This window comes from Bombina bombina, chromosome 12 (assembly GCF_027579735.1).
Source record: "Bombina bombina isolate aBomBom1 chromosome 12, aBomBom1.pri, whole genome shotgun sequence".
NCBI classification, from domain to species: Eukaryota; Metazoa; Chordata; class Amphibia; order Anura; family Bombinatoridae; genus Bombina; species Bombina bombina.
In genome coordinates this window covers 132,217,941-132,238,157 of record NC_069510.1, presented here as the reverse complement: position 1 = coordinate 132,238,157, position 20,217 = coordinate 132,217,941, and the positions used below count along the sequence as shown (strand labels likewise).

Below are 20,217 nucleotides of genomic sequence, written 5' to 3'. Positions count from 1 at the left end.
GAACTGCTAAAGAAAAAGAAAATGCAGAAACATTTTCATATATTCCATATTAAACTACGGAGATATAAAAAAAATAAACAAAGTAGTGTCCTAAGACCACTAAGTCACATTATATATATATATATATATATATATATATATATAAACAAACAACAAAGTATTAGTGCACATCCAAAATGAAACCACACTTATTTTGATATAAAGTCTGCAACAAATGCCTGTTTAAAACTCTATACTCCATATTCTGCTCAGCCAGTCACCACTTACAAGGTGTCCCAAAATAGACTGGTCCTAACACTATAAATTTTAACCTTACTGGGCTGAATCCTTTGATTCTAATATAGAATTCCAACTCTGTGGTTCTATGCCTCATTGAATGTATATATAGGACAACCACTAAGATATATAAAAAAGATAAAAAATTATCTTACTAAATACAAAAAAGGAAGCTGCAATAAAAGGCAAGCAATCTCCACACTATCAAAGGGATTGCAAAGTATACATTATAACTATATATAAATTATAAAGTATACGTTAAAACATGGGAGAAATACATTGCATTTTTACATGAAACTGCCACCAGATGGCGACAAATCCGTAGAAAAAAGATGAATACTATAAAAAAGTAATAAGGTCTAGAGCAAAAAACTCAGCCCCCGTTCCTACCTTTATCACACAATATAAAGGTTACAGATAAAAACTGCCTATAAAAAACAGAAGCTATAAGCTATAATAAAGAATGTTAGGGCAGTATAAAAAACATCCCTATTACATTATATAGGAAGTGCTAGAATAAAGGAGCGCACTTGAGACAGACCACATGAAGAAGCTGAGCTATGATTACAGTCCGTGGCGTGTGGGTAAATGGCGTATGAAACTATTATCATCATAAGAAATTACATGAGCTCCTTCAGATAGAAGGGCCATTTTAGATATGTACGCCGCAATCACCCACAGGGGAGCTTTCTCCTCTATATATAAGAGGCTATATGCTGCGATAAAAAGCCCTACAAGCCTAAACAGCTATTACAAACTCAGGGGCCTACAATAGGAGGAGCTGAGATGCGGCTGATTTATGCTGTAATGTAGCCTGGTAAAAAAATTCCCTTTGAAAAAACAGCCGTGTGCTATGTATCAAAGCGGGCAAGAGAGCTGATAATGTGGTCAATAGTGAAAAACGGCCAAGTGCTTTCCTCAGACTCCAGCCCTCAAAAGCCTATAGCCATCCTGCAGTAGCCTCCTTCCTCGTATGCAAACAGAAGCGGCGCAGCTGAAGGGAAAGAAAAAACAGGCGCGTAAAGTAAACTACGCCATCAACGTTCTATTCCTCACGAAATAGCAAACAGAGGGAAAAAGAACTGTCACACATCAATAAATATTGTGCCCCAATTAAGGATCTGTAAAAACAGATCGAACAGGGAAACAAAGTGTAAGTGAAAGGAATATCATGACCCCCGGTCCTCACATACCATAAAGCCATGTTTATCCTATAATTACCCAGCAAAATTCCCTAACCCTGATAAAACCCAGGTAGCTGCTCAGCCGCAATATATAGCTAAAGTAACAGATAACATTTATGCTTAAAAGGTCTGAAAGGAGAGAAGAGATGACCAGGTTGCGGACTTGCAAATCTGTTCCATAAGGCTTCAAGTTGAATGCCCAGGAAGAGGGAACAACCATCGCAGACAAAGCCGTAACTCCCTCGGGAGACTGATGACCAACATTTCTTAAGCAAAGTAAAAGATACACTTCAGCCACAAAGAAAAAGAAGTGGCCGTAGCTTTCTGTCTCCGACGTTAAACAGGAAACTGACTAATATCCTTAGTCGCCTGTACAAAGAATCATAGTGCATGTATCACGTCCAGATTGTGTAGGAATCGATCCTCATAAAAGGAAGGATTAGGGCACAAGTAAATAACAACAATCACCTGATTAATGTTCCATTCTGAAACCACTTTAGGGGGAAACCCTAAATTAGAACGTAAACCCACCTTATCCGAATGAGCATAAGGTAAGGAGACTCACACTGTAAAGCCGAGAGCTCTAACACTCTACGAGCAGAGAAAATATGTAAGGAATACAGCGGCTCAAACGGAGCCCTCTGAAGAACCTCAAGAACTAAATTAAGACTCCAAAAGAGGATTAATGGATTTAAACACAGGCCTGATCCTGGCCAAGGGCCGACCAAACGAATGTACGTCTGGGAAGTCCGTCAGACGATTATATAACAAAATAGACAAGGCAAGTATTTCTAGGAGAAAATACCTAATTTTAGGAATCCGAACTCTACTCCTTTTAAGATTATCCCTTAGATTCACACCAGTATAAATATTTACGCCATATCTTATGGGTAAAGCTTTCCTAGTCACAGGCTTACGAGCCTGATTCATGGTCTCAAAGACCGATTACGAAAATCCACGCTTGATAAAATAAAGTGTCCATCTTCAAGAAGTCAGCTTCAGAGAAACTAAATCTAGATAAAAGAAAGGTCCTTGAAGTAGAAGGTCCTTCCTCAACGGAAGACTCCCAGGTGGAAGATGTGATATGTCCACCTGGACTGCATACCAATCTTGTGGGGCCACGCCGGTGAAATGAGGATCACCGACGCCCTCTCCTGCTTAGTTCGAGCCAAGCCTCCGGGAAAAAAATTCACACGGAAGGATTAAGTATGCAAGACTGAAATTCCAAAGTAGCGCCAGAGCGTCTATTAGTACTGCCTGAGGGATCCCTGACCTCAACCCGTACCTTGGAAGCTTGACATTCTGTCGAGAAGCCATGAGATTCAATTTCAACTGACCCCATTGAGAATCAGGCTGGAAAAACACTCCCGGCTGGAGTTCCCATTCCCCTGGGTAAAATGTCTGCCTACTTACGAAGGCCGTCTCTCAGAAGTCCCTTCTGGGATGGGGTCGCTGACAGACAGCAATTGTGGGTCTCAGCCCACTGAACGATCTTGGCTATCTCCATCATGGCCAAGAAAACTCAGAGTTCCTGACGGTTGAAGTAAGCCTAACTGGAACCTGATAAACCAGGCCGAAGTTAACTGAGATCAGGCTAGGAGAGGATTGAAGATTACTCTCAATTCCAAAATGTTTATGTGTAGAACAGACTCCGACCGGGTCCATGTTCCCTGCTCTTAGAGAACCCCAAACAGTTCTCCAGCCCAACATCTGTTGTCACAATCACCCAGAAGAACTGCGAACGTAGGTTCCCTGAGAGAAAAGATCCTGAGACAACCACCAAAGTATTCTTATGCTGTGGACTGAGGTGGAAACGGGCAACTGGAATGATATCCATTGCCGCTACCATCAGCCCAATTACCTCCATGCACTGAGCCACTGATGGCCGAGGAGAGGACTGAAGTGCTAGGCAAGAATCAAAAATCCTTGAATTCCTGACTACTGTCAGCTTAATTGACGAGGAGACTAATATAGTTCTCCAAGAAAACTATTCTTTTAGTTGGAACTAAGGAACTCTTTTCCAAATTCACCTTCCCTACGTGAGACCGCAGGAAAAATAACCCCATTTCTGTGCGTAATCGTGCTTGTTGAAAGGAAGGCGCCTGAAACAGAATGTCGTCCAGAGAAGGTGCCACTGCAATGCTCCTCAATCGAAGCACCACCAGCAGTGATCCCAGAACTCTTAATTCTGAGAGCTGTGGCAAGGTCGGAAAGATCCATGAACTGCCTATGGATTTATAGGTTTTAAAAGTAAAATGTATCGACATTCTGTGTAAACACTGAATACTCATATCATAATTTTGAGGTTCTATATAAAATCTACATAGAAACCAATTAATGTTAAAGTAAATATATTAAAACAAAATTAAAATTCAATTATATTTATTCCATTTTTGCTAAATCTGTAGGGTCAGATTCAATGTATTTCATTCTAGACCTTTTTTAAGAACATATATATTTTCACTAATTTTCCTAAACCTTCCCGATTATTCAGACATAGAATTCTGATTTTAACACCCGAAAATTGCAAGCAATCTAGTAAGACACATGATGGCTTTGTAAAAACCATAATTAAAAAACGTTGTTACATTTATTTCCACAGCCGTGAGGTCCAGATCTTTATTACTATTATTATTATTCATTGGCTACAATTGCATACTATTCACCATTATATTTCTAGTTGGATTCGGTTGCTTTTATATTCCCATCACCTCTCACATTACTTACATTCTATCCACCACCACATAGCTTCAAACAACACCACACGTCAGTTTTTAATAAACATCTCTCATTCAAATATGCTTTATATGTTCATCCAATCGCATATACCTATAACTGCTAGGAGCAGCTGCAGTTATTGTTTTATATTTAGCACTATTTATTTCATTTTAACCTGTGATAGATACCTTTTATAATTTAGAAACACCCTAGCAACATTTTAACACATATTGTTAACAACGGTCAGCTCACAGGTTAAAATTTCTCAATCAGTGTTGATAAGATCCACAGGGATTTCTTTTTTACGATTGGTCTACTTTTGAAACTATGACAACTTCCTGTTTTAAACTTACCTGTATTTAAGGTTACAATGTGTTTAAATTGTATCCATTGTTTTTATGCCTGAGGAAAAGACCAGACATTGGTCTAGAAATGCGTAGCAATTCTTATATGGATTAAAGATTTTAATTCTATCATATGGAAGTTGTCTTACATTTTTATTGATCTAACCTGAAAAGGGTTTTGATTTTAAAATCCACTGCAGTCTGCAATACATGGTCTATACAGACGTTTGGTTTACTGCAATCAAGCAACACTGAGATCCACCTGTCTGCAGTTCAGCTGAGGCCACCCAGTGTGCTAACCACTGAGAGTGTTAGTCTGCCTGTTATCACCGGTCATAGAACGGTGCAGAGCCATTTGGTAAGCCTTTTTGTATATTCTGCCTTCTGATTTTACAACAACAGTATCACGCTATGTGGCGCCCTCTTTTTCACTTATAATGAACTGGAAATGTTTGTCTAGAAAGGCAAACCTTAGAAATGTGTGATAGAACTTGTGGATAGGAACATGCAAGTATGCACCCTTCAAATCCACCATGGTCATAATTGACCCTCTTGGACCAAAGGAAGAATGGAACTATAGTTTCCCTCCTGAAGGACAGCACTCTGAGAATCTTGAGTGGATTCTAAATTAGTCTGAGGGTTCCCTCCTTCTTAGGAACCACAAACAGATAGGAATAGCATCCCAAATCTCGCCCCTGGATTGGACCTGGACACGGAGTAAGAACGCCCCTCTTTTTGTCTGGTCTGCAGATAATCTTGAAGCAGTACCTGCCCCTGGGAGGAAAGGTCTTGAACCCTAGTTTGTATCCCTGGGACAGTGTCCACCACCCAGGCATCTTGAACATCACAAACCCAAGCCCGAGTGAAGAAGGAAAACCTGCCCCCATTCTGATCGGGTACAGGCCCTTCAAGCTATCTTTGTTCAACAGCAGGCTTCTTGGACTACTTTCCCCTGTTCCAAGACTGATTGGGTCTCCAGGAAGGCTTAGACTGCTCCTGCTTGGAAGAGGGAGAGGAAGGATTTCCATAGAAATCTCAAAAGGAATGAAATTACTCTGACATCTTTTTCGATTATTTCTCTATCCTGTAGATGAAACCACTGTCGACCCTATAATGCTCAGCGGGCCAATATGGTAAGCCTGAAATTGTAGCACCCTGCTTAATAATCTGAAGGGAAGCATCTGTAATAAAGTAATTTGCTAACTTAAGGGCCTTTATCCTATCCCTTCGAGAGGGGTGTCTGTCCAAGAGAATCAGACAACGCATCAAACCAGTACGCCGCCGCACTGGCGACAGTAGCCATACAAACCCCAGGTTGCCATTGTAAACCCTCTAACTTCTCATCCTTAGGGTCCTTAAAGGAACAACTATCCTCTATGGGAATAGTATCTCCCTTGGCTAGCGTGGAAGTTGCCCCATTCACCTTGGGTATCTGCCAAGACTCCTTAATAGAGACTGCTATACGAAACATCCTTTTAAACATAGGGGAGGAGAAAAAAGGATGCCCGGCTTCTTCTATTCCTTAGCAATTATCTCTATAGCCCTATCTGGTACAGGAAATACTTCCACCATGGAGGGTATATCAAAATATTTGTAAAATTTACTGGACTCTTTAGGATTGACTACGCCGGTAGTGTTGGAGTCGTCCAAGGTAGCTAAAACCTCCTCAAGTATACAAACGGAGGTATTCAAGCTAAAACTGAAAGAAAACAACTTCAGGATCAGATAAAAGGTATTACCCCCATCTGAGTCTGAGATTTCCCTCTCAGATACTACCGAAGTATCTTCATTTCAGGTTTCAGGGAAGAAACATTCGGAATAGCTACTACTGAATCAGTCACATTATTCACTGATTGAATATATGTCCTCTTGTGCTTTTCCCTGCAGCATGGGAAAAAAAGACAATGCATGAAATGCAAGGTAACTCCAGGTGGAGTGTGAGAGGAAGTGCAGGGCACTGCATGTGGGCTATAAAATTTTGGGATACTTGAGGAGAAATTTGCGGCATATCTTTAACATTGTCACAGCATGCACCTTAGAAAGAGTTGGTTCAGAAAACAGTCTATTTCTATAACTTAAAGTTCTCTCAATAGATGAGGAACCGAAAGGGAATGGTGGTACCACATTGGCATCAAAGCATAAAAACAAGAGAAACCTTAGCAGGGCCTCTTGGTCCATTCTGACTCACAATGATAAGTTAAACAAATAAACCATTTAAATTTCTTTAATAAAAATTCACAGAAAAAACAATACTGTCTCTTTAAATTTTAAAACGTAACTTTTTATTTTTGTGTGCAGAAAAAGGCTAAATTAGTACGCAGTTACTGCAGAACCTAACTACCCCTCAGTTTAACTTTGCTGAGGTGCATACCTGCCCTTCTGATACTGATTACATTCCAAACGTTACTTTTAAAACGTAACTTTTCATTTTGTGTTGTCTTTCAGAAAAAGGTCCGGAACTCAGCTGTAACGCTGTCCAGTCCCCACAGATGTGTTAACACTAAAGACTCTGTGTGACTCTGTGACTTTTCCGATAATCGGAAGTGTTGTAGAAGAGTGCGCAACCCAAATTGACGCCACACATAGCTCCGCCCATCGTGGGCGTTACAACAAACAATCTCCCGGTCGCCATTCTTATTGTTTAACAGTTAAGACACCGGGAGTTAAAGGGACACTCAGGTTTTATTACATTTTCATGATTCAGATACAGCATGTAATTTTAAACAACTTTCCATTAAAAAAAATGTGCACAGTCTTTTATATTTACACTTTTTTTGAGACACCAGCTCCTACTGAGCATGTGCAAGAACTCAGACTATACGTATATGCATTTGTGATTGGCTGATTGCTATCACATGGTACAGGGGGAGTGGAAATATACAGAACTTTAAAATGTGTTAGAAAAGAATTTACTACTCATTTGAAATTCAGAGTAAAAGCTATTGCATTGTCTTGTTATCTTGCATTTGTTGATTATGCAAATCTGCTGTGTTTACTGGTCCTTTAAATTAATCTGTCAAGCCTGGACGCAAATTGGGACTACCGCTTGCTAGAAAGCAGCTTAGCCCTATAAGTGACTAAAAACAAAACAATCACCTCATACTAAGTCCTTTTTTCCTCAGCCCTAGTGATTTAAGCCCCCAGAGTGAAAAATCACATAATCTAGTCTCCTCAGCCCCAGTGCCTGCTTAAAAAGGGCTGTCACAGAAAGCCTCCTTTTATATATAGGAGTTATGTCCCAGGTAAATAAAGTGGTCCACTTCCACTGAGATCCTTTGTTTTCTCCAGACCCAGAATAAAAAGTCAGCACTTACCTTTAAAATCTGCCCGACAGCAGGGCAGCTCACCAGGTTTGAGAGGTCCTCAACCTCACATAGCCCTGTGGAAAAAAGATAAAACCTGAGTAATCTTACTTAGGCTATCAGGATTAGGGCAGCATAAAAATATGGGCGGCGCAGTGAGAATTATGTCCCACAAGTTCCCATTGCTCTAAAGCCACCACTGCTCTACTGAAGAGACTGATATGGACCACAGGCTACACCCCAGAACAAAGCAGCACAATCTTGTACTACTTAAAAAATAATAAACTCTTGATTGAAGAATCTTTTACTAACACCTAAATTTACCACCTCCTTGCTCTTAACGTAGGCAAAGAGAATGACTGGGTTGGGAGGGAAGGGAGGAGATATTTAAAAGCTTTGCTGTGGTACTCTTTGCCGCCTCCTGCTGGGCAGGAGTGATATTCCCAACAGTAATTAATGATGATCCGTGGACTCGTGTCATTAGAAAGAAAAGAAAATGTATGCTTACCTGATAAATTTATTTCTTTTTTGACACGATGAGTCCACTGATCATCTTAATTACTAATGGGAATATCACTCCTGCCCTGCAGGAGGCGGCAAAGAGCACCACAGCAAAGCTGTTAAATAGCTCCTCCCTCTCCAGTCATTCAACCTAAGTAAAGGAGAGAAAGGAAGAAACAAGGTGCAGAGGTGTCTGAAGCTTATAAAACCATCAACCTGTCTCACAAAAACAGGGCAGGCCATGGACTCATCGTGTCAAAAAAGAAATAAATTAATCAGGTAAGCATAACTTTTCTTTTTAATGACACGATGAGTCCATGGATCATCTTAATTACTAATGGGAATCAATACCCAAGCTAGAGTACACAGATGATACGGGAGGGACAAGACAGGGAACCTAAACGGAAGGCACCACTGCATGAAGAACCTTTCTCCCAAAAGCAGCCTCAGCAGATTCAAAAATGTCAAATTTGTAGAATTTTGAAAAAGTGTGAAGAGAAGACCAAGACGCAGCCTTGCAAATCTGTTCCATAGAAACATCATTCTTAAATGCCCATGAGGAAGCAACAGCCCTCGTGGAATGAGCCGTAACTCTCTCTGGAAGCTGCTGTCCAGTAGTCTCATACGCAAAAAGTATTATACTCTTCAGCCAAAAAGAAAGAGAAGTAGCCGTAGCTATCTGTCTAACTTTTTCCTGAGAAAAACACCAACAAAGCAGAAGACTGACGAAAACCCTTAGTCGCCTGCTGGAAAAACTTTAAGGCACGCACCACGTCCAAATTGTGCCGACGCCGATCCTTCTTAATCTCCTGATTAATGTTCCGATCAGAAACAACTTTAATTAGTATGTAAAACTACCTTATCTAAAATGAAAAATAAGGTAAGGGTACTCATACTGCAATGCCTAGAGCTCTGATACTCTTCGAGCAGAAGAATTAGCAACAAAAAAATAAAACTTTCCAAGATAACTTAATATCTAAGGAATGCATATGCTCAAACGGAGCCCCTTGAAGAACTCTTAGGACCAAATTAAGACTCCATGGAGGAGTACCTAGCTTGAACACAGGCCTGATCCTGATCCAAGCCTGACAAAAGGATTTCACATCTGGAACATGTGCCAGACGCTAGTATAATAAAATAGATAAGGTAGAAATTCGACCTTTTAAGGTGATTGTCGAAAATCCCTTTCTCCAATCCCTCTTGGAGAAAAGACAATATCCTAAAAATCCTGACTCTACTCCAGGAATAGCCCCTGGATTCACACCATTATAAATATTTACGCCATGACCTATGGGTAAAATAGTTTCAGAGAAACTATTATTGGATAAAAGAAGGGTCCTTGAAGTAGAAGGTCCTTCCTTCACATAGACTCCCAGGTGGAAGATTTGGCATGTTCACCAGGACTGCAAACCAATCCTGCGAGCCACGCCGGTGAAATGAGAATCACTGATGCCTTCTCCTGCTTAGCTCGAGCCAAGACTACAGAAGAGAAATCAAACGAAGGAATTAGGTATGCAAAACTAAAATTCCAAGGTAATGCTAAGGTGTCCATAGAACAGCCTGAGGGATCTTTGACCTCAACCCGTACCACAGAAGCTTGGTATTCTGTCGAGAAGCCATGAGATTCAATTGCAACTGACCCCATTGAGAATCCGTCTGGAACACTCCCGACTGGAGTTTCCTCTCCCCTGGGTAAAAAGTCTACTTACTTACTAAGACCGCCTCTCAGAAGACCCTTCTGGGATGCAGGTAGTCTACAGACAGTAATTGTGGTTCTCAACCCACTGGACGATCTTGACTATTTCTGTCATGGCCGAGAAAACTCAGAGCCCCCGACGGCTGAAGTAAGATCTAACTTAAACCTGATAAACCCAGCCGAAGCTAACTGAGGCCAGGTGATGATTTACTTTTTCAAAACGTTTATGGGAATAACCGACTCCACCTGAGTCCATGTTCCCTGCTCTTAGAGGATCCCAAACAGTTTCCCAGCCCAAAAGGCTGGGATCTGTTAACACATTCACCCAGAAGAACTGCGAAAGCAGGTTCCCTGGGTGCAAGAATCCTGAGACAACAACTAAGAATTATTAACTGTTGAGAACTAAGGTGGAAACGGGCAACTGGAAGGATGTCCTATGCCGCTACCCTCAGCCGAATTACCTCCATGCACTGAGCCACTGATGGGACTGAAGTGCTAGGTAAGAATCGAACTCCTTGAATTCCTGACTACTGTCAGCTTTATTGATGAGGAGACTAATATAGCTCTCCAAGAAAACTACCCTTGTAGGTGGAACTAAGGAAACTCTTTACCAAATTCCCCTTCCATCCGGGAGACTACAGGAAAAATCAAGCGTGATCCTGCTTGTTGAAAGGCAGGCTGGAATGTTTGTCTAGAAAGGCAAACCCTAGTAATTTTGAGATAGTCCTTGTGGATGGGAAGATGCAAGTATGCATCCTTCAAATCTCCAGTGGTCATCCTCTTGGACCAAAGGATGAATGGAATGATAGTGTCTATCTTGAAATACGTCACTCTGAGAACCCTGAGTGGGTTCTAAAATAGGTCTGAAGGTTCCCTCACTCGTGGGAACCACGAACAGATAGAAGTAGCATCTCAGGTCTCATTCCTGGATTGGACCAGGAACTATCACTCTCAGGTCGGAGAGGCTACGTACACAGCGTAAAAGCGCGCCTCTATTTAGTCTGGTCTGCCGATAATCTTGAAAGCAGACACCTGCCCCTGGAAGGAGGTCTTGAACTCTAATCTGTATCCCTGGGACACAATGTACACAAACCCAAGCCTGATAGGAGGAAAACCTGCCCCCTTACTGATCGGGTGCAGGCCCTTATGCTGTCATCGATTCAACAGCAGGCTTCTTGGACTGTATTCTCCTATTCTAAGACTGATTGGGTCTTCCATAAAGATTTAGACTGCTCCTGCTTGGGAGAAGGAGGGAAAGGATTTCCCTAGAAATATCGAAAGGACCTAAAATTATCTCTGACGTCCCTTCGCTTATTTCTCTTATCCTGTGGATGAAACATCCGCAGACCAAAATTTTAACCATAATGATCTACGGACCAATAGGGCAAAGCCTGAATTATAGCTCCCAGTTTAATAAACCTCTGTATTAAAGGAGATTACTTAATTAAGGGCTTTCATGCTATCCCTTCGAGAGGGGTCTCTGTCCAATAGAAACAGACAACGCATCAAACCAGTACGCCGACGCACTGGTGACAGTAGCCATACCAACTGCAGGTTGTCAATGTAAACCCTCTTACTACTGACCATAGGGTCCTTAAGGAACTACTATCCTCTATGGGAATAGCATCTCCCTTCTGCAAAGACTCCTTGATAGAGTCTGCTATAGAAATCATCCCTTTAAATATAGGGGAGGAGAAAAACAGGGATACCCGGTTTCTCCTATTCCTAAGCAAATATCCGTATAACCCTATCTGGTACAGGAAATACTTCCACCATGAAGGGCACATCACAATATTAGTATAATTTACTGGACTCTCTAGGATAGACTACGCCGGTAGTGTCGGAGACATCCAGGGTAGCTAAAACCTCCACAAGTTACAAATGGAGGCATTGAAACTAAAACTAAAGGAAGCAATCTCAGGATCAGATAAAGGTATTATCCCATCTGAGTCCGATAATTCCCCCTCAGATACCACCGAAGTATACTCCTCTTTCAGGTTACAGGGAAAAAAACATTCGGAAAAGCTACTGCTGAATTAGTCACACTATTCACTGATTGTATATATGTCCTCTTGTACTTTTCCCTACATTATGGGAAAAACAGACAATGCATGAAATGCAAGGTAACTCCAGGTTGAGTGCGAGAGGAAGCACAGGGCACTGCGTGTGGGCTTTACATTTTTGGGACATATTAGGAAACATTTGTGGCATATCATGACCATTGTCAATAGACTCCTAAATAGCATGCGGCTTAGGAGGAGTAGTTTCAGAAAAATCTATTTATATAACACATTAGCATCAAAGCATAAAACCAAGAGACACCTAGCAGGTCCTCTAGGTCCATCCTGAGTCACAAAGGATGAGTTAGACAAAGAAACAGGTTAAATTGTGTAAAAAAAAAATAACACATAAAAAACGTTAATGTCTCTTTAAATTTTAAAGTGTAACTTTTTACTTTTGTGTGCTGAAAGAAGCTAACATAGTACGCAACTACTGCAGACCATATCTACACCTCAGCCTAATCTTGCTGAGGTGCCCATCTGCCCTTCTGCTACAAATTATATTTTAAAAACGTAAGTAATCATAGACTGTGAGTCTAGCACTTGCCGTTACCGTCTTTTTTGTATGTAACCAGTCTCTTGTCTAGAAAAATGTCCGGAACTCAGCTGAAGTGCTGTCCGGCTCAATCTGTGTGTAGACACAAAGGACTGTGTTTCTAGCACCCTTACGTCACTGTCTCTTTTTTGCAACCAGTGACTTTTCCCGCTTACTGCAAATTAGGATTAATGCAGGAGAGCGTGCGGGCCAAATTGGTGCCACACATAGCTCTGCCTATCGTGGGCGGTACAACAAGTAATCCCCCGGTCGCCATTGTTAACTACAGAGAAGCCACCGGGAGGTAATGAACCCACTGGAAAAAAAAAACCTGGAGGCAAATTGGGTCTACCGCTTGCTAGACAGCAGCTTAGCCCAAAATGTAATAACAAACAAACAATCACCTCACACTGAGTCTTTTCCCCTCAGTTCTAGCGACTTAAGTCCCCAGAGAACAACCATCTATTTAAGTTTCCTGAGCCCCAGTGCATGCTGTGCTGTCAAGTCCTCTCCAGTAGGAGAGATAAGGTGTCCCAGAGAATAAAAGAGTTTAAATCTTAAACAGTCTCTTCATTCTCTCCTTAGTAAATAAAGTGCTAACTTAGTCTGAGAGAAATCCTTCCCCAGAATATAATTAAAGTAAGCACTTACCTTAAATTGCTGCCCAACAGCAGGGCAGTTCACTTGGCTTGAGAGGTCCTCTTTCTCACATGGGCCTGTGTAGAAAAGAAAGGACGGAGAATATCACCTCAGACTTTCAGAGACAGGGCAGCATACAATTTATGGGAGGCGCAGTGAGAATCATGTCCCACCAGTTCCTATTGCTCTAAAGCCATCACTGCTCTACTGAAGAGACTGATGTCGACTACGGCTACACCCTAGGACAAAGCAGCACAATCTTGCACCACTTTTAAATTAATAAACTCTTGATTGAAGAATCTTTTCTAACACCTAATTTACCACCTCCTTGCTCTTAACGTAGGCAAAGAGAATGACTGGGTTGGGAGGGAAGGGAGGAGATATTTAACAGCTTTGATGTGGTGCTCTTTGCCGCCTCCTGCAGGGCAGGAGTGATATTCCCATTAGTAATTAAGATGATCCATGGACTCGGGTCATTAAAAAGAAATATCTATAATAGAGTAAGAGCCCCTTTTGAAGGTAGCAGGTCCCACTCAGTCCCTGAATGTCCCAATCCTTTTGTGAAATATATAAAAAAGGACTTACCCTTCAGGGTCTTCAGCTGTGGAGCAGTCACAGCACATCCAAGTCTGTCAGCCTCATCTGACCACTGACAGGGACCTGAAGATGCAAGAAAAATTGAGTAACCAACCCTGGTTTTCTATATAAGGGGTAGCATACATTGTTGCAGTTAAAGTAAGGACTTCCTCACCGACCTCCAACTGCTAAAATTTACCATTACTCTTACTAAAGAGAATTACATGGGCACAGCATTTCCCCAATCCTTGCTTGCAGGGAAAAGTACCCATAAAAAGGATTAATTTCTTCAGACACAATCTTCGCAAATCCTCCCGATGATCAAGGCAAAGAATGACTAAGGATTATGGGTAATGGAAGTGACACTTCTGGGGTGTTCTTTGCCTCCTCCTGCTGGCCAGGAGTTGAATTCCCACTAGTAATTAGAATGGATTTGTGGGCTCTCCATGCCATTGGAAAGAAAAGGTCCCATATCGAAGGGCTGAAACGCATTGACTGACTAACTGATGTGTGTGCCCATTTTGAAGATTTTCCAGAAAGCATATATATTGTTTGTACTTTACGCACAATTTCCACAGGCATTCTGCACTATGTTGTTTTTCTTTTGTTCTCTATAGACACTTTTTAAAAACATTTGAGGAGTCTATTCACTCGACTTGGAACAAATCACTACACATTCAGATACTGATCTTTACTTTTTTACAGATTTTAAATTTATTTTATTTATTATATTTTTGGACACATCTATTTCCCATCGCTTGGACACTATTTTGGACATCATTTCTGCAATCTGTTTCGCTTTGATTTTTTATTTTTATTTGTTCTTTTGAACAACAATAAGTATTCCTTTTTACACATTGGGATCCCGTTGATTATATTATTTACGTATTTTTAATGTATTAAATTGTTCCAATTTTATATGCATACACTTTAGCCTATTTCTTAGTGAGGCGCTCTTATTCATTACTATTGTTTCTAATCTGATTAGGAGATTGGAGAGGAGCCTGTGTATTTAATTATTATAGAGAATTATCTTGCGCTATAACATCCTTTATATACATCTACCTTTTTTACATTGAGATGCTCAGGTGATATTTTCTTGTCAGCATTTTACAGTTATGCTGCATCACTTTCAAGTAATTTAGCCTTTGAGAATTATGTCCTTTGACTCATCAACACATTACCTGTTTAGCTTGAGTCGATCCCACAGTAGCCAAAACCTGGTGTATAACTTGGGCAGCAGAATGTGGTACTGACGGCCTAGACACAAAAACAATATAGTGTTAAATAGAGTGCAGAACGTGTGCGTAAAGCAGGGCACCGGAAAAAATGTACTGCAAGACACAGACACACACACAATATGAAATGCCCCCTCATAGGGTCAGATTTACAAATAATCTCGGGGAAAGGGGGGGTTGCCATGAAAAAGGGGAAACTACTCAAATATGTCCTATCATTTGTATAAAAGAGCACAATTTAAACACGTAGGCATCATTTTGACTTAAAAATATAGAGTAAATTTTAAACATACTAGTATCAGGTGAGCACGTCCTACTAATGCTCGCATGTAGGGTTCAGTACCAGGAAAGCTACAACAGTTCTACATAAACAATTCCAGGTGGATCCGCATCCTCATTCAAGGTCACACAATTAGGTAATAAGGGTCACACACTCTGGCTTTTCATGAATCAGTAAAGTGACGTTTTGGTGTTGCAGCTCCTTCTTCAGACATACTAAAGCATCCTACATGTTGAAAAGCCAGGGAGTGCAGACCTTGTTGCGTAATTTTATATAAAGCATGTCCCTGCAACAAGCAAGGCCCTTGCTATGTAATGTTAGATAAATGTGAGGTTAAGGCAATATCCCCCCCCCCCATGCAATCTTACAGATAAAGTTTTAAAAGGTCATTAAAACAGGGGGTTGACAAATCTGTTCAAAATTTAGGAGCCAGTAAAAATATTTAGGGTCCAGACAGACATTGGTATTTGTATATGGATATCTGAAGAATAACCCTAAACATTAGAAGCCAGGGTAAAATTCTAGGAGCCTCCGGGGTTTTCTGGGCCCTGCTTGTCTTGCTTTTGTGCCGCACTCCCTAGATGCAGAAAGCAAACTCTGTAACCCAGGTTAGTCTGCTTATACTGGCTGTTTGTTTTGCAGATTTTTTAAGAGTTATAGAATTAGCTTTTTGGTCTGTGGGACAAGCATAATATTTACACAAAAGCAAGAGGCATTTTATGTCCTTCAATTGTGTATGTAGTTTATGGCAGACGTAGTAAAATGACTCTTATAGTATTTAATTTAACCTACTGTAATACCTTTAGCCATAAGACTGCTTGCACCAGGCCTGTGTAGTATATATCTAGGGGTTATAGATTTGTATACCCTAAAGATACCCTTTGCTCACTGACAGGAGTAACAAAGTAACCTCATTAACTAACAAGGCCAAACCGTACACCTGAGTTCAGTTGTATCTCCTGTTCAAGAGTATTATTTTTCATACTGACCAAGAACATATTTTTTCTCTATATAGAGAGATGCAAAAATAGATGACCTGCATAAGTGTTATGCCATGTGTTGCAAACACTAAGACGTGCCAAATAACAGATAACTGATCGCCTTGCTCAGCGCCGTTTGCTAATATTTCTGGCAGACATACAGTCACAGCCCTATACAACCCTTTTCTCTATTTACAGTGTCAATCACTGCTGATTCAGTTCAAGGACCGTTTAAGGGACAGTCTACTCTAAAAAGATAGATAATCCCTTTATTACCCATTCCCCAGTTTTGCATAACCAACACGTTTATATTAATATACATTTTACCTATGTGATAACCTTCTATCTAAGCCTCTGCAGACTGCTCCTTATCTCAGTTATATTAATACACTTTTTACCTATGTGATAACCTTCTATCTAAGCCTCTGCAGACTGCTCCTTATCTCAGTTATATTAATATACATTTTACCTCTGTGATTACCCTGTATCTAAGCCTCTGCAGACTGCTCCTTATCTCAGTTATATTAATACATTTTTTTACCTCTGTGATTACCTTGTATCTAAGCCTCTGCAGCGTGCTCCTTATCTCAGTTATATTAATATACTTTTTACCTCTGTGATAACCTTCTATCTAAGCCTCTGCAGACTGCTCCTTATCTCAGTTATATTAATACACTTTTTACCTATGTGATAACCTATCTAAGCCTCTGCAGACTGCTCCTTATCTCACTTATATTAATACACTTTTTACCTGTGATAACCTTGTATCTAAGCCTCTGCAGACTGCTCCTTATCTCAGTTATATTAATATACTTTTTACCTCTGTGATTACCCTGTATGTAAGCCTCTGCAGACTGCCCCTTATCTCAGTTATATTAATATACTTTTTACCTCTGTGATTACCTTGTATCTAAGCCTCTGCAGACTGCCTCCTTATTTCAGTTCTTTTGACATTTTTCCTAAAAAACAGAATTTATGTTTACCTGATAAATTACTTTCTCCAACGGTGTGTCCGGTCCACGGCGTCATCCTTACTTGTGGGATATTCTCTTCCCCAACAGGAAATGGCAAAGAGCCCAGCAAAGCTGGTCACATGATCCCTCCTAGGCTCCGCCTACCCCAGTCATTCGACCGACGTAAAGGAGGAATATTTGCATAGGAGAAACCATATGATACCGTGGTGACTGTAGTTAAAGAAAATAAATTATCAGACCTGATTAAAAAACCAGGGTGGGCCGTGGACCGGACACACCGTTGGAGAAAGTAATTTATCAGGTAAACATAAATTCTGTTTTCTCCAACATAGGTGTGTCCGGTCCACGGCGTCATCCTTACTTGTGGGAACCAATACCAAAGCTTTAGGACACGGATGAAGGGAGGGAGCAAATCAGGTCACCTAAATGGAAGGCACCACGGCTTGCAAAACCTTTCTCCCAAAAATAGCCTCAGAAGAAGCAAAAGTATCAAACTTGTAAAATTTGGTAAAATTGTGCAGTGAAGACCAAGTCGCTGCCCTACATATCTGATCAACAGAAGCCTCGTTCTTGAAGGCCCATGTGGAAGCCACAGCCCTAGTGGAATGAGCTGTGATTCTTTCAGGAGGCTGCCGTCCGGCAGTCTCATAAGCCAATCTGATGATGCTTTTAATCCAAAAAGAGAGAGAGGTAGAAGTTGCTTTTTGACCTCTCCTTTTACCAGAATAAACAACAAACAAGGAAGATGTTTGTCTAAAATCCTTTGTAGCATCTAAATAGAATTTTAGAGCGCGAACAACATCCAAATTGTGCAACAAACGTTCCTTCTTTGAAACTGGATTCGGACACAAAGAAGGCACGACTATCTCCTGGTTAATGTTTTTGTTAGAAACAACTTTCGGAAGAAAACCAGGTTTAGTACGTAAAACCACCTTATCTGCATGGAACACCAGATAAGGAGGAGAACACTGCAGAGCAGATAATTCTGAAACTCTTCTAGCAGAAGAAATTGCAACCAAAAACAAAACTTTCCAAGATAATAACTTAATATCAACGGAATGTAAGGGTTCAAACGGAACCCCCTGAAGAACTGAAAGAACTAAGTTGAGACTCCAAGGAGGAGTCAAAAGCATGCACAGTTGTAATGGTCTTAGATGAATGCGCGCAAAAGGAACTATGTCCATTGCCGCTACCATCAAACCTATTACTTCCATGCACTGCGCTATGGAAGGAAGAGGAACGGAATGAAGTATTTGACAAGAGTTCAGAAGTTTTGTTTTTCTGGCCTCTGTCAGAAAAATCCTCATTTCTAAGGAGTCTATTATTGTTCCCAAGAAGGGAACCCTTGTTGACGGAGATAGAGAACTCTTTTCTACGTTCACTTTCCATCCGTGAGATCTGAGAAAGGCTAGGACTATGTCCGTGTGAGCCTTTGCTTGAGGAAGGGACGACGCTTGAATCAGAATGTCGTCCAAGTAAGGTACTACTGCAATGCCCCTTGGTCTTAGCACCGCTAGAAGGGACCCTAGTACCTTTGTGAAAATCCTTGGAGCAGTGGCTAATCCGAAAGGAAGTGCCACGAACTGGTAATGCTTGTCCAGGAATGCGAACCTTAGGAACCGATGATGTTCCTTGTGGATAGGAATATGTAGGTACGCATCCTTTAAATCCACCGTGGTCATGAATTGACCTTCCTGGATGGAAGGAAGAATTGTTCGAATGGTTTCCATTTTGAACGATGGAACCTTGAGAAACTTGTTTAGGATCTTGAGATCTAAGATTGGTCTGAACGTTCCCTCTTTTTTGGGAACTACGAACAGATTGGAGTAGAACCCCATCCCTTGTTCTCCTGATGGAACAGGATGAATCACTCCCATTTTTAACAGGTCTTCTACACAATGTAAGAATGCCTGTCTCTTTATGTGGTCTGAAGACAATTGAGACCTGTGGAACCTCCCCCTTGGGGGAAGCCCCTTGAATTCCAGAAGATAACCTTGGGAGACTATTTCTAGTGCCCAAGGATCCAGAACATCTCTTGCCCAAGCCTGAGCGAAGAGAGAGAGTCTGCCCCCCACCAGATCCGGTCCCGGATCGGGGGCCAACATTTCATGCTGTCTTGGTAGCAGTGGCAGGCTTCTTGGCCTGCTTTCCCTTGTTCCAGCCTTGCATTGGTCTCCAGGCTGGCTTGGCTTGAGAAGTATTACCCTCTTGCTTAGAGGACGTAGCACTTGGGGCTGGTCCGTTTCTACGAAAGGGACGAAAATTAGGTTTATTTTTTGCCTTGAAAGACCTATCCTGAGGAAGGGCGTGGCCCTTACCCCCAGTGATATCCGAGATAATCTCTTTCAAGTCAGGGCCAAACAGCGTTTTCCCCTTGAAAGGAATGTTAAGCAATTTGTTCTTGGAAGACGCATCCGCTGACCAAGATTTCAACCAAAGCGCTCTGCGCGCCACAATAGCAAACCCAGAATTCTTCGCCGCTAACCTAGCCAATTGCAAAGTGGCATCTAGGGTGAAAGAATTAGCCAATTTGAGAGCACGGATTCTGTCCATAATCTCCTCATAAGGAGGAGAATCACTAGTGATCGCCTTCTCTAGCTCATCGAACCAGAAACACGCGGCTGTAGTGACAGGGACAATGCATGAAATTGGTTGTAGAAGGTAACCTTGCTGAACAAACATCTTTTTAAGCAAACCTTCTAATTTTTTATCCATAGGATCTTTGAAAGCACAACTATCTTCTATGGGTATAGTGGTGCGTTTGTTTAAAGTAGAAACCGCCCCCTCGACCTTGGGGACTGTCTGCCATAAGTCCTTTCTGGGGTCGACCATAGGAAACAATTTTTTAAATATGGGGGGAGGGACGAAAGGTATACCGGGCCTTTCCCATTCTTTATTTACAATGTCCGCCACC

At 41.3% G+C, this 20,217-nt stretch overlaps 1 protein-coding gene across 6 annotated transcripts in view; it reads right to left on the bottom strand.

The window, feature by feature from the left end:
* Positions 1-20,217, bottom strand: part of NUP214 (nucleoporin 214) — a 207,496-nt gene that overhangs the window by 101,659 nt on the left and 85,620 nt on the right. For all 6 annotated transcript variants that reach the window (XM_053695786.1, XM_053695791.1, XM_053695788.1 and 3 more), the window contains exon 25: positions 15,016-15,091. In XM_053695786.1, the coding sequence (XP_053551761.1) occupies positions 15,016-15,091 (76 nt within the window). The remainder of the gene's footprint in view (positions 1-15,015; positions 15,092-20,217) is intronic.